Raw genomic sequence first — 17,923 nt, forward strand, 5'->3', positions numbered from 1 at the left:
AATGTATGCTTGTAACTACCTATAACTCCAATTCCACAGCATCTGGCTCCTCCTAGTCTCCAAAGTACCAGGTGTGCACACAGCGCACAAACATACACATAAGCATAAAATAAAAGGAATAAGTGGGGAGGAGGATGACATGGGTATGCATGTCTTTAATCCTAGCACTCCAGAGGCAGAGGCTGGTGGGTCACATATGAGTTCCAGGCCAGTCAGAGCTGTATAGTAAGACAAACACACAAAAACAAAACAAACAGAAAAAGCAAGAGGACAGTGAGGGTGCTCAGCTAGTAAAGATGACTTCTCCCAAGCCTGATAGCCTGGTAGACCAACTCCCAGTAGTTGTCCCTACCTCCACACGTGTGCTATAGCACACACATGTACACACACCAAATACAAAATAAATGTTTAGAAAATCATAATAAAATAAACTGAGCATGAGGGTGGACATCTTTGTTCATTTGACATATGGTGCCTCGATGTAGAACAGACTGTCCTAGAACTTGCAGAGATCCACCTGCCCCTGTCTCCTGAGTGCTGGAATTAAAAGCATGTACCACCACTGCCTGGCATAACTTTGAGATTTTTTAAAATTTATTTATTTATTGGGTTTTTGAGACAGGATCTCCTGGATGTCCTGGAACTCAATATGTAGACCAGTCTGACCTTGAACTCACAGAGATACACCTGCCTCTTCTTTCCCAAGTGCTGGGATTAAAGGCGTGTGCCACCACACCCAGCTCTAAATAAATTTATTTAGGAAAGGTTAGAGGAAAAGGGAAAAACACATTTTCCCAAAAATGATGTAATAACTGGGAACTTTGAATATATACCCTAAGAAATTGAGTCTACAGTTAAAAATCATATACCAAAATAAACTTGAGGCCCATATCGTCACTTAGATATACTTTTTGTTTATTTTGTTTTTGTTTGTTTTGAGATAGCATTCCCTGTAGCCCAGGCTAGCCTTGAGCTTTCCATTTAGCTGATGATGACAATGAGCTTTTATATTACATTTATGTGTGTATTTATTTGTTACTCGTGTGTATGTATGCACACTGATGGCACGGAGCACATGTGGTTGCCAGGGCACAACTTGTAGACATTGGTTCTCTCTGCCTTGTGGGTCCTAGGGACTGAACTCAAGTCACCAGGCTTGGTAGCAATTATCTGTACCCACTGAGCCATCTTGCCAGTCTGACCTTGAGCTTCTGATCCTTCTGTGTATAACTTAAGATTCGACTGGTACAGGAGACCATTTCTCAAAAGGAAGATGGTGGGAGTAGTCTTAAAACCCCAGGCTGCACCATGGTGAGACGGCTGATGGGGTAAAAGGCACTTGCTGCCCAGCCTGAAGACCTGCGTCCAATCCTAGGACCCAAACTGGGAAATTGTCCTCTGAGATCTTCATGTGCCACACACACACAGTCAATAAATACAAAAACTGAAAACAATGAAGATTTTTGTCAACAACTTTAACTCCCTTTGTACTGATGGCCCTCACTAAGTGATACAGTGAGGAAAGGAAAACTAAAATGGTAGATGAAGAGCCCTGTGGGCTCAGCAGTTTGCATGGGAAGCACACCTGGGATTCTTAGGAACTCAAACCAACCAAATAGATTAGAAATAAGCCAGGGCTAAAATACAGCTGAGTCAGTATAGTGCTTGCCTAGGATGGCCAAAACCTTGGGTTTGATCTCCATCAAGACATAGAATCCCAGCACTATAATCTCAGCCCTCAGGGTGTGGAGACAAGAGGATCAGAAGTTCAAAGTCAAACTCTACTCCTGAGGCCACCCTGAGCTACATGGGACCTTGTCTCAAAATGTGTTTTCACTGTCATTAGGCACAAACGATAATGATTATATACATGGAGATTTTGGAGCAGTTTCTTGGAGGAAAAGAGTTATTATTTTCCACTTTCAGTGTGCTAACAACCAAGTACAAGGTAATGCTCAGGCAGAAGAGGACCCAAGTTCAGTTCCCATCACTCATGTCAGTCTGGTCAAAACCTAAATTCCACTTCCAGGGAATCCAGAATCCCCTTCTGGCCTTCACAGACACCTGCACACACAGGCATACATTCACATAGATTTATTTTTAAATTTACTATTTAAAAATAAAAGTGCTGGCCGGGCGGTGGTGGCGCACGCCTTTAATCCCAGCACTTGGGAGGCAGAGGCAGGCGGATCTCTGTGAGTTCGAGGCCAGCCTGGGGCTACCAAGTGAGTTCCAGGAAAGGCGCAAAGCTACACAGAGAAACCCTGTCTCGAAAAACACAAAAAACACACACACACAAAAAAAAAATAAAAGTGCTGAGCACAAGTGGTGCTACATACCTTTAATCCTAATGTTTGGGAGGCAGAGACAAGTGATCTTTGTGAGTTTGAGGCCACCCTGGTCTACAGAAAGAGTTTTAGGCTAGTCAGGGCTACAGAGTGAGATCCAGTCTCAAAAAAGAAAAAATTAAAGTGAAATAAGTAAAAGACAATCCTATTTTTAGTAACTTCGTTAAAGACTAGTCTCTAAGGGCTGAGAGTTGGATCAGCAGTTGCTAAGAGCACTAGCTGTTCTTCCAGAGGACCCTGGTTCAGTACCCATGTAGCAGCTCACAATGGTCTCTAACTCTAGTCCCAGGGGATCCAACCCCTTTTTCTGACCTTAGTGAGCACCAAGCACCTGTATGGCACACATATATATACAAAGAGGCAGAACACTCATACATATAAAGTACTAGGAAAATAAGAATCCTTAATACCTAAAGAAACCTTAAAGAAAGTTAGACCTTTGTGGTAAGATCCACTAGACAAAACTTTGTGAACAGATGTGTCTTATTCAAGGGCTAGGAATCAATCTTTGTACCTACTCTTCCACTGCAAATTTTGAGACTAGTTTGGGTTATATACTGTCTCAAAAAAGGGAGGGGCACTAAGGGACTAACATTAGTTACAGTGCATAGTGCACAGACATAAGAACCTGTCGCCACAGCCCCAGCACCCATGTCAAAATCCAGGCATGTGGTTCATGGTTTGTGACCCTAGCATGAGATAAGTGGAGACAGGCAGATCCCCAAAAGCTTCTTGGCCAGCCAGTGTAGCCCATCAGTGAGCACTGCTTTCAGCAAGAGATCCATACATTCCAGGAGTCTAGTCAGGAGGGAGGGGAGAACAGTGGCTGGAGAGTACCCTTACACACTCATACAAACGTGTACATGTATGCAAAACACAATGTTTTTAGTAATAAACAGGGCTGGTGAGGTGGCTCAGTGGATAAAGGCATTGGCCATCATGCCAGACATCCTGAGTTTCATTTCTCCTACAAGAGAAGGTGAGAGCTCGCTCCTGAAAGTTGCTCTCTGACCTCCATACACACTGTAGCATGTACATACACAGCCCACACATTTAAATAATATAATAAAGAATAATAGTATGCATTTTAGCAGCACACATACTAAAATTGGAATGAAGGAAGATTATGATGAGGCCCTTGTTTAAAGATGTAATACAAATTCCTTAAGCAGTCCATACTTTTCAAAATGATAATAGGGGCTGGAGAGATAATAGCTCAGTGGTTAAGAATGCATACAGCTCAGTTCCCAGAACCCATACTAGACAACTCACATCTGCCTGTAACTCCATCTCAGGGAATCTGACACCTCTGGTCTCCCCCTGTATACCTATCCTCTCCCCTTACAGACAGACACAGACACAATTAAAAACAAAATAAATGCTTTTTTTCGGGGGTGGGGAGGTGGTTTCAAGACAGAGTTTCTCTGTGTAATAGCCCTGGCCGTCATGGAACTCTGTAGATCAGGGCCTTTAACTAATGTAGATCCACCTACTTCTGCCTCTCAAGTGCTAGGACTAAAGGCGTGAGCCACTACCACTCAACAAAATAAATGCTTTTTAATAATAAAAGAATTTTAATGTCAGTGCTGTCAAGTTGACCTATAAATTTAAATATGAATCGACTGTGGAAACTGACAAGCCCATTGCTAACGTGTATGTGACTCGTCTGGGCCTGGTGGTACATGCCTCCAATCCCAGCACTGGCAAGAAGAGACGGGGCTCGAGAGTTGAAAGCCATGGGGCTGGAGAGACGGCTCAGTGCTTAAGAGCATTGGCTGCTCTTCCAGAGGATGGGGTTTGAGTCCCAGCACCCATGTGGTGTATCACAGTCATCTGGAACTCTAGTCCCAAGGGGTCTGACACCAGCTTCTGACTTCTGCAGACAGCAGACATGCAGGCGGTGCACAGCTGTACATGCAGCAAATACCCATACACATAAAAATAAAATTAATTTAAAAAAAGTTTAAAGCCAGACTCATCTGAATGAGACCCTGTCTTAAAATTACAAAATGGTAAGTCACATAGAATACAGGGCAAATACAGAGGAAAGCAGTGATAAGCTAATGGAACACATGTAAGGACTTGTCTTACCAAATTTCAAACCTTAATATCAAGGTTCCTAGGTAAAATAGTATGCAGATATCCTTTGCTTGGACTAGAGAATAAATCCATAGATTCCAGGCAGAGTTTGATAGACTTTCACCTGGTTCATGACAGTGCTGCTCTTCAGTAAGGGTAGTTTTTCAATTCCTTTTCAATCCTAAGCCACATGTGACTGTACGTTTCCAGAAGGATAGCACAGGATATTTTCTTGGACTTAGGGTAGGTTCAGATGGTAGGTACAGATACCTCAAAAAGGATTGACCATGCTTTTTTCAAATTGATTTTTTTTTCAACTTGATAAATTAATATTTCTGAAGCCAAGCATGATGACACACATCTGTAATCAGACTTTGAGACAGAAAGACCACCATGATTCTGAGGCCAGATTGGCCTATGTTGTAAGACTGTCTCAAATATTCAAGAGTGGGATGGATTTCTTTCTTTTTTTTCCAAGACAGGGTTTCTCCGTGTAGCTTTGTGCCTTTTCTGGAACTGGCTTTTGGCCTCGAACTCACAGAGATCCACCTGCCTCTGCCTCCCAAGTGCTAGGATTAGAGGCATGTGCCGCCACCACCGCCCAGCTAGGGATGGATTTATTTCTAATCATCCTCAGTAACAGTACTTATCTGTTACTAAGTTACTGTTACTAAGACAACCCTAAGTTTGATCTTACCCCTTGTCCTAATTAGGGCTACTGGTGCTTTGATGAAACACCATGACCAAAAGCAACTTGTGGAGGAAGGTGTAGCTAGAGTTTTCCTGCCTTGCCCACAGTCAGGACAAATCTCTGTCACCCGCCAGTCCCACAGCCGCTCAGACCCAACCAAGTAAACACAGAGACTTATATTGCTTACAAACTGTATGGCCGTGGCAGGCTTCTTGCTAACTTTTCTTATATCTTAAAGTAACCCATTTCTAGAAATCTATACCTTGCCACGTGGCTCGTGGCTTACCAGCATCTTCACATGCTTCTTGTGCTGGCGGCATCTGGCAGTCAGTCCTTCTGCCTTCCTGTCCTTTTATTTCTCCTCTCTGTTAGTCCCGCCTATCCTTCCTGCCTAGCCACAGCCAATCAGGTTTTATTTATTGATCAATCAGAACAACTTGACATACAGACCGTCCCCCAGCACAGCCAAGTGCAGACCATCTCAGACACCTGCACTCAGGCCCATGGTCCTAATCATCCTCTATGCGGACCTGCTGGGTAACGCCACAAAGAACCCAAGAAGGGCTCCCACAGGACATACAGAACATCCCACAGCAGGAAGGGTTTATTTCATTCACAGTTCCATATAACAGTCCATCATCAGAAGCAGTGAGGGCAGGAACTCAGGCAGGGCAGGGACCTGGAGGCAGAGCAGATGCAGAGGCCATGGAGGGATGCTACTTACTGCCTTGTGGCTCACTGGTTAGGTCAGTGAGTTCCAACTTCAAAAGGATGTCAGCGTCTGGACTTCTCTCTCTCTCTCTCTCTCTCTCTCTCTCTCTCTCTCTCTCTCTCTCACACACACACACACACACACACACACACACACACACACACACACACGCAAATACTTAAGCCTAAATCAGCACATAAAGGTGAGTATTACCAAGTCTAAGAACTAACTTTGATCCCTGGTACACACATGATGAGTGTAGAGAACTGACTCCCACTGGCTGACCCTGATGTCAACATATGGTTTGTGACACATAAGCATCTGCACATAGAGACACACAAAACAATGATAAGTAAGTAAGAAATAAAGGTAATGCATGCTCAAAGAAGATATTTGCATGTTTACCTGAGAAAGGACTGTGTGTTTACTCAGAAGCTATAAAATCAGGAATACAATACCTCTTCTTAAGGAAAAAAGAAAAGAAAAGGTATTATTTGTCTACATGTTGGAGTATGTGTAAGCACTCAAGAGTTCAGAAGGGCGTCAGATGCCTGAGTTAGAGCTGCCTGACTTGCATGCTGGGAACTGAACTTAGATTCCATGGGCTAACAGCAAGTGTTCCTAATCACTGAGCCCTCTCTGGCTTCCCCGTTGTTTAAAAATGAAAGAATAAATACTGTTTAAAAAAAAAAAAAGGAAAGAAAGAAAGATAGGCTAGACATGATTTAAAAAAAAACCATACCTGTCATTCCAACACTCAAGAGATGGAGACAGACAGATCAGAAGTCTGCAGTTTAAGAACAGATTGGGCTTCATGAAACCTTCAATAAAAAATATTTAATGGATTTGATACCATTTGAAGATCAGTGTGTACCCTCCAAAATGTCTAGAATTAAGAACTCACAATACAAAATGTTCACAAAATAGTGTAAAAGCAAGCCAAGCAAGGTGGCACATGCCTTTAATCCCAGAACTCAGGAGGCAGAGTTGGATGAATCTCTGCAAGTTCCAAGCCATCCTGGTCTACAGAATAAGAACTAGTCTAACAAAAAAGGATAGAGCAATAGGATAGGTGTTTAACTGCTGGTGACATGTGAATTTGTCTAACTTCCTTAAAAGCCTATTGTTGCCTACTAAAAACCCAGCAACCCCATCTATTCCTGGTATAAGAGTATAGCCTTAATAGGGTCTGGAGAGGTGGCTCAGAGGTTAAAAATAATTGCTGTTCTTCCAGAGGTCCTGAGTTCAATTCCCAGTGACCACATGGTGGCTCACAACCATCTTATAATTCTATCTGTTACCTTCTAGCATGCAGGCAGAACACTGTATACATAATTAAAATATATATATATCATTGAAAAATTACTAGATGTGTTCAAGACATGTCTAGCTCTTTGACCAGTCTTGACACCTTGAGAACAGGACTTCCAAAAGGCAAATGTAACTAACTTAGGCTGTGGCTTTAAACAAGATCTCAGAGCTATAAAGAGCACCTGCCTTTTTGTTCGTTTGTTTTTGAGACAAGGTCTCTTGACATATCCCTGAAGTCCTGGAACTTAAGATATAGACCAGGCTAGCCTCAAATTCACAGTGACTCCAAACTTTTTGTTTGTCAATCAAACAGCAGAAGAATCTGGGAAAAGATAATTTGGAACCATGGAAACAGTAGTATAGTTCTTGCCAAATTATGAAGCAACCTTCCCACAGAGGCCATCGAATGCAGAATTAATGATGCTATACCCCTTGTGGATTTAAACTAATGAAAGAGTAAATTAAAGGGGGGTAGAAGACATGTACAAGAATCTACACATAAAACTTTTGTGTTTTCTCTTTTTGCAAGAGTCTCGCTATTTATCTTAGGCTAATCTGAAAATCAAGATGCTTCCACTTTAGTCTCCAAGGTGCTGAGGTTCAGGTAGGCAATATCACATCTGCCCTGAAAGATTTGTATATTAGCTATTAACTATAATCTGTCAACTATTTATCGGCAGTAGAATAGGTATATAAAGTATGGTTTTTTTTTCCCCTTAAGTGGAAAACTGTACAGTATGTAAAGGTACAAACTGATTGGGTAAAAGAGACTGGGTATAAGAGTGTACATACTAAGGTATTGGCTCAGTGGATAAAGGTGCTTGCTACCAAATCTGAATTTAATCCAGGAGGCCTGCATAGTGGGGGGGGGGACACGACACATAGAACTGACTCCCACAAGTTGTCCTCTGATCTCCACATATAGGCTATGACATTTGCATGCCACACCCAGAAAAAGATCAGTAAGATTTTTAAAAGGCGGGTATGGTGGCACACATTTTTAATCTGAGCACTTAGGAAACTAAGGCTGGAGGATAGCAAATTGCAGGCCAGCCTAGGACTACATAGTAAGACCTCATCCCCAAAAAGCAGAAAATACTATGTCTGGCGGTGGTGGTGCGTGCCCTTTTTTTTTTTTTTTTTTTTTTTTAACAGCCTGACTGCAGCTGCAGGTTTCCTTCCTCTCCTCTCATTCCCACTCTCCAACCTCCCCTCTGTCCTCCCCTAATCCACTCTTCTTTTTCTGTTCAGAAAGAGGCAACAAAGCATGGCATATCACGTTGCAGTAGGACTAAGCAACCCCCTTGGAGTAAGGCTGGGCAAGGCAACCCAGTGTGAGGAAAAGGTTCCCAAAAAACCAGCCAAAGCATTAGAGACAGCCCCTGCTTCCACTGTTAGGAGTCCCACAAGAAGACCAAACTACACAACTCTCACATGCCTAGGCCAGTCCCATGCAGGCTCTCTGGTTGTTTCAGACTCTGAGCTCATGTGAGCCCAGATTAGTTGTCTCTATGGGTTTTCTTGTGATGTCCTTGATCCCTCTGCCTCCTATAGTCTTTCTCTCTTCTTGGCCTAATGTTTGACTATGGGTCTCAGCATCTGTTTCCACCAGTTGCCGGATGAAGCTTCTCTGGTGACAATTGGGGTAGTTACGAATCTATGAGTATAGCAGAATATCATTAGGCATCATTACATTGACATTTTTTTTTCCTCCAAATGTCTTTAGCTCTATCCTAGGTCTCTGAGCCTTTCAGCCTCTGGGTCCTGGCACTCCAGTCAGTTTCAGGGTAGGCTCATTCTTGTGCCATGGAGCCTCAAGCTGGACCAGTCATTGGTTGGCCATTCCCGCAATCTGCACCACAGAGGCAGGCTGATCTCTGAGTTCAAGGCCAGCCTGGTCTACAAAGCGAGTTCCAGGACATCCAGAGCTGTTACACAGAAAAACTCTGTCTCAAAACAACAAAACAAAAACTGCTGGGCATGGTGGCATGCACTTTTAACCAGGCAGAGACAGGTGGATCTCTGTAGGAAGTCAGCCATAGCTACACAGGGAGGTCCTGTATCAAACAATCAAAAAGCCCCAGGGCTCAGCCTGGCAGTGGTGGCGCACACTTTTAATCCCAGCACTTTGGAGGCAGAGGCAGGTGAGTCTCTGAGTTCAAGGCTAGCCTTGTCTACAGAGCGCATTCCAGGACAGCCAGGGCTCCACAGAGAAACCCTGTGTTGAAGAAGGAAAAACAAAAAACAGAAACACAAAGGCTGCGTAGATGGCTCAGCCATTAAGAGTACTTGTTGCTCGTGAAGGGAACTGAGTTCAGTTTCTAGTACCCATGTAGGGCAACTTAGAACTAGCTGTGACCCTAGCTCTTGTGAATCTTATGCTGTGTTCTGGCTTCTGTAGGTACCTACACACACACACACACACACACACACACACACACACACACACAGCATACACCCCTCCCACAGAGATATACAAATACACATCAGTTTAACATTTTTAAAGGCTGGAGAGCTAACACAGTGCTTAATAGTACTTGCTACTCTTGCAGAGGACCTCGTTTCAGTTCCTAACACCCACATGGTGGCTCACAACCATCTATAACTCCAGTTCCAGGGGATCTGTTCTCTTTTCTGACCTCCACAGGCACCGACATGCACATAGTACACAGACATACAGGTACAACATTCATACACATAAAATAAAAATAAATCTTTTTTTAAAGTATGGATTATATTGTCTGATTCCACATATATTTGAAGTGCAAAATAGACAAAACTAATACACAGTGGTAAAGATGAGAAAAATACAGATCTTTTTGGGCTGGGTACTGACTTAGGGCTTTCTGAGAGATTATACAGGTAGTACAGGGAAGCATTTGCTTGTTTGGATTTTTTGTTTTAGTTTTGTATGGTGTAGGTTTGTTTTGTTTCCTAGGGATTGAACCTAGAACTTCAACTGTACTAGGCAATTCTCTTTTATTTTTTCAAGGCAGGGTCTCATTTAGCCCAGGGTGACCTCAAACTTTCTATGTAAGCAAGGCTGGCTTTGTACTCCTGAGCATCATACTTTGCCACAAAATGATAAAATTATTAGCAAATGCTACCACTCTTTGTTCTTGAGGCAGTGCTTGGTTGAGTTTGTGTGTTTGTTTGCTTGCTTGATTGGTTGGTTGGTTGGTTGGTTGGTTGGTTGATTGATTGATTGATTGATTGATTGATTGATTGATTGAAATGGTGTCTCACTGTGTAGTCCTTGTCTGGCGTGAACTCTTCAGTGTTCATGGTGGTACTCACCTTTTATCCTAGAACTCAAGAGGCAAAGACAGGAGGATATTTGTGAAGTAAGGCCAGCCTTGTCTACTGAAAGAATTCAGGGAAGCTAGAGTTACAAATAAGATCTTGCTGGGGGAGGGGGGGCGCGGGGGGCGGGGGGAGATGCTCTCTCTAAGGCTAAACACGGTGATGCTTGTTTGTAATCTCATCACTGGGGTGGTTGAAGCAAGAGGATGGATCAGCATGAATTTGAGGCTATGTAAATAAGGGACTGGGCATATAGCTCAGCTGAAAGAGTGACTGATTACCATGCACAGAGGCCTGGCTGGGTTCAATCACCAACACCTCATAAATCCTGTATGGTAACATGGGCCTGTAATCGTAGCACCCAGAAGGTGGAATCAGGAGGATCAAAAGTTCAAGGTCATTCTTGGTTACCTAGTGAGTTTGAGGTCAACATAAGTTACTACATGACACCATGCCAGATGATGATGATGATGATGATGATGATGATGATGATGATGATAATCTGGGCTTGGTCCTGTACATCTTTAACCTAGGCACTTAAGGCAAAGACTGGCAGATCTCTTTGTGTTTGAGGCCAGCCTGGTCTACAGAGTGAGTTCCAGGCCAGCTGGGGCTATACAGTGATACTTCTTTTTTTCTAGGTACGGGGACTGGGTAGGGGTTTCATACATAGCTTTGGCTGTTCTAGAACTCAGATCTGCTTGCCTCTACTCCCGAGTGCTGGAATTAAAGGCATAATGGCAGATGACTCTGGTGAAATAAAAGGAAAAGAACATAAAAGAAAAGACAAGGAGAGGGTGTGGAGCAAAGGGAACACTCCTCCACTGTTGGTGGGAATGCAAGCTTATACAACCACTGTGGAAATCAATATGGCAGTTTCTCAGAAAATTAGGAATCGAACTACCTCAAGACCCAGCCATCCCACTCTTGGGCATATACCCAAGGAATTCTGATTCTACCATAAAGATACATGCTCAGCTATGTTCATAGCAGCACTATTTGTAATAGCCAGAACCTGGAAACAACCTAGATGCCCGTCAACTGAAGAATGGATGAAAAAAATGTGGTACATATACACAATGGAATACTACTCAGCAGAGAAAAACAATGAAAGCATGAAATTTGCAGGCAAATGGATGGAACTAGAAAAAATCATCCTGAGTGAGGTAACCCAAACCCAGAAAGACAGTCATGGTATGTACTCACTCATAAGTGGATTCTAGATATAAAATAAAGAACAATCAGACTACAACCCACAGAACCATGGAAGCTATATATATAACATGGAGGTCCCTAGGACGACTGTGGCTTATAATAAATTTCGGTTTTACTCAATTACTGAGCAAGCCTCAATGAAACATCTCACTATTAAGATAAGAATACATACTCTATCAAGCTGAAAATAGAAAAATAAATAAATTAATTAATTTTAAACAATAAAAAATAAAAGAAAAATTTGAAATATTAAACAAACAAACATTTTCCTAAAGTTAAAAAAAGGGAGAACTAGGGACTCATCATTCCTCTCCACATTCTATTCTTTCCCTTGTTTTATATATTTTAAATTTTTTTATCGGTGGATTTTGCTGGAGTTTATCGGTGGATTCTGCTGGAGGATCCAATGCAGATAAGCACTGGAGGACTCCTGTTGCAAATCACCCTCTGGAGCGATGGAAGAATCTTTCTACTAGCTCGTGGAGGAGACCTGATCTAGTGTTGGTGTGGCCCCGGAGTTTGGTTTATGTCTTTCCTCAGGACAATGAGGTTCCTCTTTGGATTCCTGAGCACTGAATGTGCCCTGTGACTGCTGCTGAAGCCCAACATGACAGAGACCTAATGGGTCTTCATGAGAAAATCTACCCTTCTGATGCCAAAGGAGATTGAGAGCCCAATATGGCCAGCTTTGGCAAGCATTAATGTAAGCCTAGGAACTGTAGCCATGAGATTGGATTCTCCAGAAGAGCTGCCAGCTAAAGTCATGCTGGGATCAAGAAAAATGGGCCTTGGTGGTTAGTGTTACTGGAGTTGTATCCATGCCAGTGGATGTCCACACTCTTGAGAAGAGAATTTGACATTGCTGTTGCCGCTGTTGCTGTTATAGCAATGGCGGCCACTGCTGCTCCTGTTTCTGGGATTACCATTTCATAATTGCTTACTACAGCTAGCACAGTGGAGACCCTGGCAACAAAAGTAGCTACCACAGTTAGTTAATCTTTCATTCTATTGGGCATGATAAATTTAATTCAATAGTTATATACAGCTAGATTGGCTTTGAAAATTACAAATTTATAAACTCAAGATCCATTTGTGTTTGGGATACCATCTTACAAGGACTCTAATTTGCAATAAGGCTCGTTAAGGAAGGGAATGGCTCAGTTGCCTTTAGCCTATGAATACCACAAATGTGATTAATATCATGAGTGTAAGTAATGAATATCATGAGTGTAATTTAAAAAATAAATAAATAAAAATTAAATAAATAAATAAATAAAATTTAAAAAAATTTAAACCTAAAAAAAAAATCGTCTGCAATGTCCAGATGTCCCACATGCCACAGCCATATGGAACTGTCTGCTAAATGCCTAAATGTCTTAAGAGAAGACAGGCTTTTATGAAAATGCTTCTGTGAAATGGAAGATAATGGTTGAGGTTAACGTTATAATTAACATTGGTGACTGAGACGACGTCAGAAGCAACAGGGGCAAAGAACTGTGGCAGTACATTTCTGGAATGTGCCTTTGTTCTCAAGGGAAAAGACACTCAGAACGGGACTCCTGAATGGGAAAAGAGATAGTGAAAGACGCAACTTGAATGAAAATATAAAAAGTTATTGAACATTTGAAGAAAGTAATCATCATTTGTTCTGGTTCCAGATGCCTGCAAATTAAGAAGAAATAAAAGCACTAAGATTGTGACAAAATTTATTCATCTTTAATGTATTTGTTCATAAGAAAAAATAAAAGCATGTGAGTCCCTTAAAAAAAAAAGTGTAGGGTACTTCCCAAGTATACTTGTGGTAAGAAATCCCAACTTTTAATTTTGTTATTCTCTAAATAGGTCTGTTAATGGAGTGTACCGAATTGGACTGTATGCACTTAAGGATGTGCCAGCTGGGACCGAGCTCACCTATGATTACAACTTTCATTCCTTCAATGTAGAAAAACAGGTAAGAATTTAAATTCAGGAGGGAGCCAATGAGAGTCACATTGAAGAAGACGTCTCTCCACTCTCTCAGATGTGAATCTCACTATCTGAGAACTCTGAAGACCACATGAACTGCTGGTGTTCTTCAGTCTTGTCTTGCTTTATAGCCCTGGCAAGCCTAGAACTTGCTATGTAGACCAGGCTGGTTTTGAACTCGAAGCAGTCCTTCCACCTTCCCAGTGCTAGGACTACAGCATGTGCCCTATGCCCAGGTTTTATATTTGCTTTGGCTGACTGGTTGATTGGTTTGTAACAGGGTCTAAGATATCCCAGGCTGATCCCCAAACTGAATGTGTAGCTTGGGTGTTCTGATTTACCTGTAGAGTGCCAAGATTATAGGTGTGCATCATACTTCAATGGTAATGTCAGCCACTTCCCTCCCTTTCCTCTTCTCTTCCTCTTCCTTCCTTTTGGTTCATTTGAGTCAGGCTTGCCTCAGATATACTTGTTGTAGGGTAAACTCCAGACCTTCCTGCCTCCATCTACCAAATGCTAAGATTCTAGGGATGGACCAATAGAAATATATTCAGTTGGTCATTTGCTTATTTGCATTTATAATCTTGATTCAGGCTTAACTTCAGGGATCCAGGTGCTCAGGCATCCTCTTTGAACTTATAAAAGAGATATGTACAGGGTTAAAAATAATTGTCTTTCCTTACAGCAACTTTGTAAATGTGGTTTTGAGAAGTGTCGAGGAATCATTGGAGGCAAAAGTCAGAGGATGAATGGACTCACTAGCCATAAAAGCAGCCAGCCTATGAGTACACATAAAAAGTCCGGACGGTCAAAAGAGAAGCGGAAGTCTAAGCACAAGCTGAAGAAAAGGGTGAGTCACGATCTCATGGGTGTCCCTCATGGCTGTTCTCAGTCCCCTTCCGGTCACAACGGGGTTGCATCTTCATTAACATTGGCTTTACAGTTTTAGAGGTGATATCTGATGTATTCTTTTTTTCCCCCTGTGCTCTCACCCACATGAATTTTCAGAGAGGCCATCCCTCTGAAGAGCCCAGTGAGAGCATCAATACCCCAACAAGATTGGCTCCACAATTACAGATGAAGCCGATGTCCAATAGAGAGAGGTAAAAAGGGTTTTTAACATTGAGTTCTTTTTAAATAACTTTACAAAGTTTTTATATGATTTGCTTGTCAACTTAAAATATTGCTAAGCTTCATGAAATTGGTCTGTTTTCTACATGAGGTCTTAATTCAACTATAGACAAAGGTATGTGTGCTTTTTGTTTTTGTACAGGGTCTCACTGTGTAGCCCTGACTGGCCTAGAATTCACTATGTACAGCAGGCTTCCCTCAAACTCAGAGAACCACCTGCCTCTGCCACCAAATGCTGAGATTAAAGGTGTGTGGCACCATACCCAGCTGTATGTGTTAAAGAGAAACTTAAGCCAAGCATGGTGGTGCATGCCTGCTATCCCAGCACTGGGGTGATTGAGGCAGAAAAAGAGGAGTTCAAAGCAATCCTTGACTATATTGAGATCAGAGCCAGTCAGGGCTACATGAGATCCTCACTAAAAGAAAAGGAAAAAAAAAAATTTATCAATATCCATGACTTCATTACCAATATTCAAAAATATTTGCATTTTATGTTTCGGATATTTTAAACATCTCATACTATTATTTATCACAGCATAATTATTACTATAGCTATTAGACCAATTACTGTATAATACTATCCATTAAGAATTAATGTAGGGGCGTTGGAGAGATGGCTCAGAGGTTAAGAGCACTGGCTGCTCTTCTAGAGGTCCTGAGTTCAATTCCCAGCAACCACATGGTGGCTCACAACCATCTGTAATGAGATCTGGTGCCCTTTTCTGGCCTGCAGCCATACATGCAGGCAGAACACTGTGTACATATAAATAAATAAATTAATTAAAAAAAAAATAGAGCACTGGCTGCTCTTCTAGAGGTCCTGAGTTCAATTCCCAGCAACCATATGGTAGCTCACAACCATCTGTAATGAGATCTGGTGCCCTCTTCTGGCCTTCAGACTACATACAGACAGAACACTGTATACATAATAAAATAAAAATCTTTAAAAAAAATGATAAATTAGAAAAAGAGTATAGGGAGGTCAGGTGGTGGTGGTGCATTTGGTAGCCCAGCACTTGGAAGGCAGAGGTAGGCAGATTTCTGAATTCAAGGCCATCCTGGTCTACAGAGCACATTCCATGACAGCCAGGGCTGCCCAGAGACCCTGTGTCTTAGTTAGGGTTTCTATTGCTCTGAAGAAACACCATGACCACAAAAACAACTCATAAAGGAAAGCATTTAATTGGGGCGGTGCCACCCCTGGGCAGGTGGCCCTGACTTGTATAAGAAAGCAGGATGAGTGAGTGAGCCATGGGGAGCAAGCCAGTGAGCAGCATTCCTCCATGGCTTCCCCTGATGATGGACTGTAGCCTGTAAGCCAAATAAGCCCTTCTCTGCCGAGGTTGTTTCTGGTCCTGATGCTTTATCGTAGTGACAGTGTCCTAGTTAGAGTTTCTATTGCATGTCAACTCATAGAAAGGAAAACGTTTAATTGAGGTGGCGGCTTACATTTTCAGAGCTTCAGTCCATTGTCATCATGGTGGGACATGGTGCCGTGCAGGCAGACATGGTGCTGGAGAAGCAGCTGAGAGTCCTACATCTTGCAGGCAACAGGAAGTGGTTGGTCTCACGGGGCGTGACTTGAGCATATATGAGACCTCAAAGCCCACTCGCTCAGTGACACGCTTCTCCATCAAGGCCACACCTACTCCACCAAAGCGACATCCCCTAATAGTGCCACTCCCTTTGGGGGCCGTTTTCTTTCAAACCACCACAAACCAGCCAAAGTGACATAATGATAACCTAAAAATAAATAAACATATGAATGAATGAATGAATACAAATGATCAATAAAAATAAATAAACATATGAATGAATGAATGAATATAAATGATCAATAGTCAAATATACTGCTAGCATGTCAAAGGTCCATTATTTGATCCCCAGTACACATAGAGGGAAAACATTGATTTGAATGTCTATATCATCATTTTGATGTTTTAACCCAGGGCCTCATATATGCTAGGCATATTTATGCTCTACCACTAAGCCCTTGAAACCTATATTTCAATATAGCTGTTGTTTTAAGATTTATTTATTATGTATACAGTGTTAGGTCTTCGTGTATCCCTGCAGGCCAGAAGAGGGCACCAGATCTTATTATAGATGGTTGAGAGCCACCATATGGTTGTTGGGAATTGAACTCAGGACCTCTAGAAGAGCAGCCAGTGCCCTTAACCACTGAGCCATCTCTGCAGCCCCCACAGATAGCATCTCAAACCACAGCATTTCCATGGTGAAATGGGAGATCCTAGACCAGATAGGGACAGCATAACAGTAGAAAGATCAAGAAAGATTCTATCTCAGTAAGGTAGAGCACTAGGGTTGACTCTCAGAAATGATCTTCTCACCTTCATGAGTGCCATGCTACACATGTACCCTCATTACCGTCCGTGCGTGCGTGCGTATGTATGTATATATGTATGTATGTATGTGTGTATGTATGTATGCATGTATGTGTGTATGTGCGTGTGTATGTATGTATGCATGCATGTATGTATGTGCGTATGTATGTATGCTTGTATGCGTATGTGTGCGTGTATATGTGTATGTATGTGCGTATGTATGTATGTATGTGCGTATGTATGTATTCATGTATGTGCGTATGTGTGTATGCATGTATGTATGTATGTGTGCATGTATGTGCGTATGTATGTATGCATGCATGTATGTATGTATACAGAAGCACACAGACATGGCAAGCATGGGGTGTCAGAGGACAACAACTGACTGCACTCTTTGCACCGTGGGACCTGGGGTCAAGTCCAGGTCATCAGCATTGCTTCACAAGCATTTTTGCCCTCCACCACTTTGCTGGCCTGGGAAGTAACTGCTCACAGAAAGCGTCTGTAGATTTCATGAGGCTACCAGAGGAGTCTGTGACGGAAAAATTAAGATCCGCTGCTTTGTTGGTACTGATGAAGCAGTGGGATACATTTCGGGTTGTGGAAATGGCGGCTCAGTGGACGCAAGGACTCATGCTGGCCGTGCAGCACAAGGGCCTGAACTCTGGGTCTTAGGACTTAGACTTGGGGCTAGAGAGGCCCAGTGGTGAAGGGCACTGGGCGCCTTGTAGAGGACCCAGCTTCAGTTCTCAGCACCCACACAGCAGCTCACAGCCGTCCCTAAGTCCAGGCCCAGGGCATCTGACATCCTCTTCTGGCTTCT

At 42.5% G+C, this 17,923-nt stretch overlaps 1 protein-coding gene across 2 annotated transcripts in view; it reads left to right on the plus strand.

Moving 5' to 3' along the window:
* The window catches only part of Ash1l (ASH1 like histone lysine methyltransferase), a 152,671-nt gene that overhangs the window by 108,880 nt on the left and 25,868 nt on the right, over nt 1-17,923 (plus strand). For both annotated transcript variants that reach the window (XM_028890773.2, XM_028890771.2), the window contains exons 13-15: nt 13,502-13,610; nt 14,310-14,474; nt 14,633-14,727. In XM_028890773.2, coding sequence (XP_028746606.1) covers nt 13,502-13,610; nt 14,310-14,474; nt 14,633-14,727 — 369 coding nt within the window. The remainder of the gene's footprint in view (nt 1-13,501; nt 13,611-14,309; nt 14,475-14,632; nt 14,728-17,923) is intronic.

This window comes from Peromyscus leucopus, chromosome 6 (genome assembly GCF_004664715.2).
Source record: "Peromyscus leucopus breed LL Stock chromosome 6, UCI_PerLeu_2.1, whole genome shotgun sequence".
Classification (NCBI taxonomy): Eukaryota; Metazoa; Chordata; class Mammalia; order Rodentia; family Cricetidae; genus Peromyscus; species Peromyscus leucopus.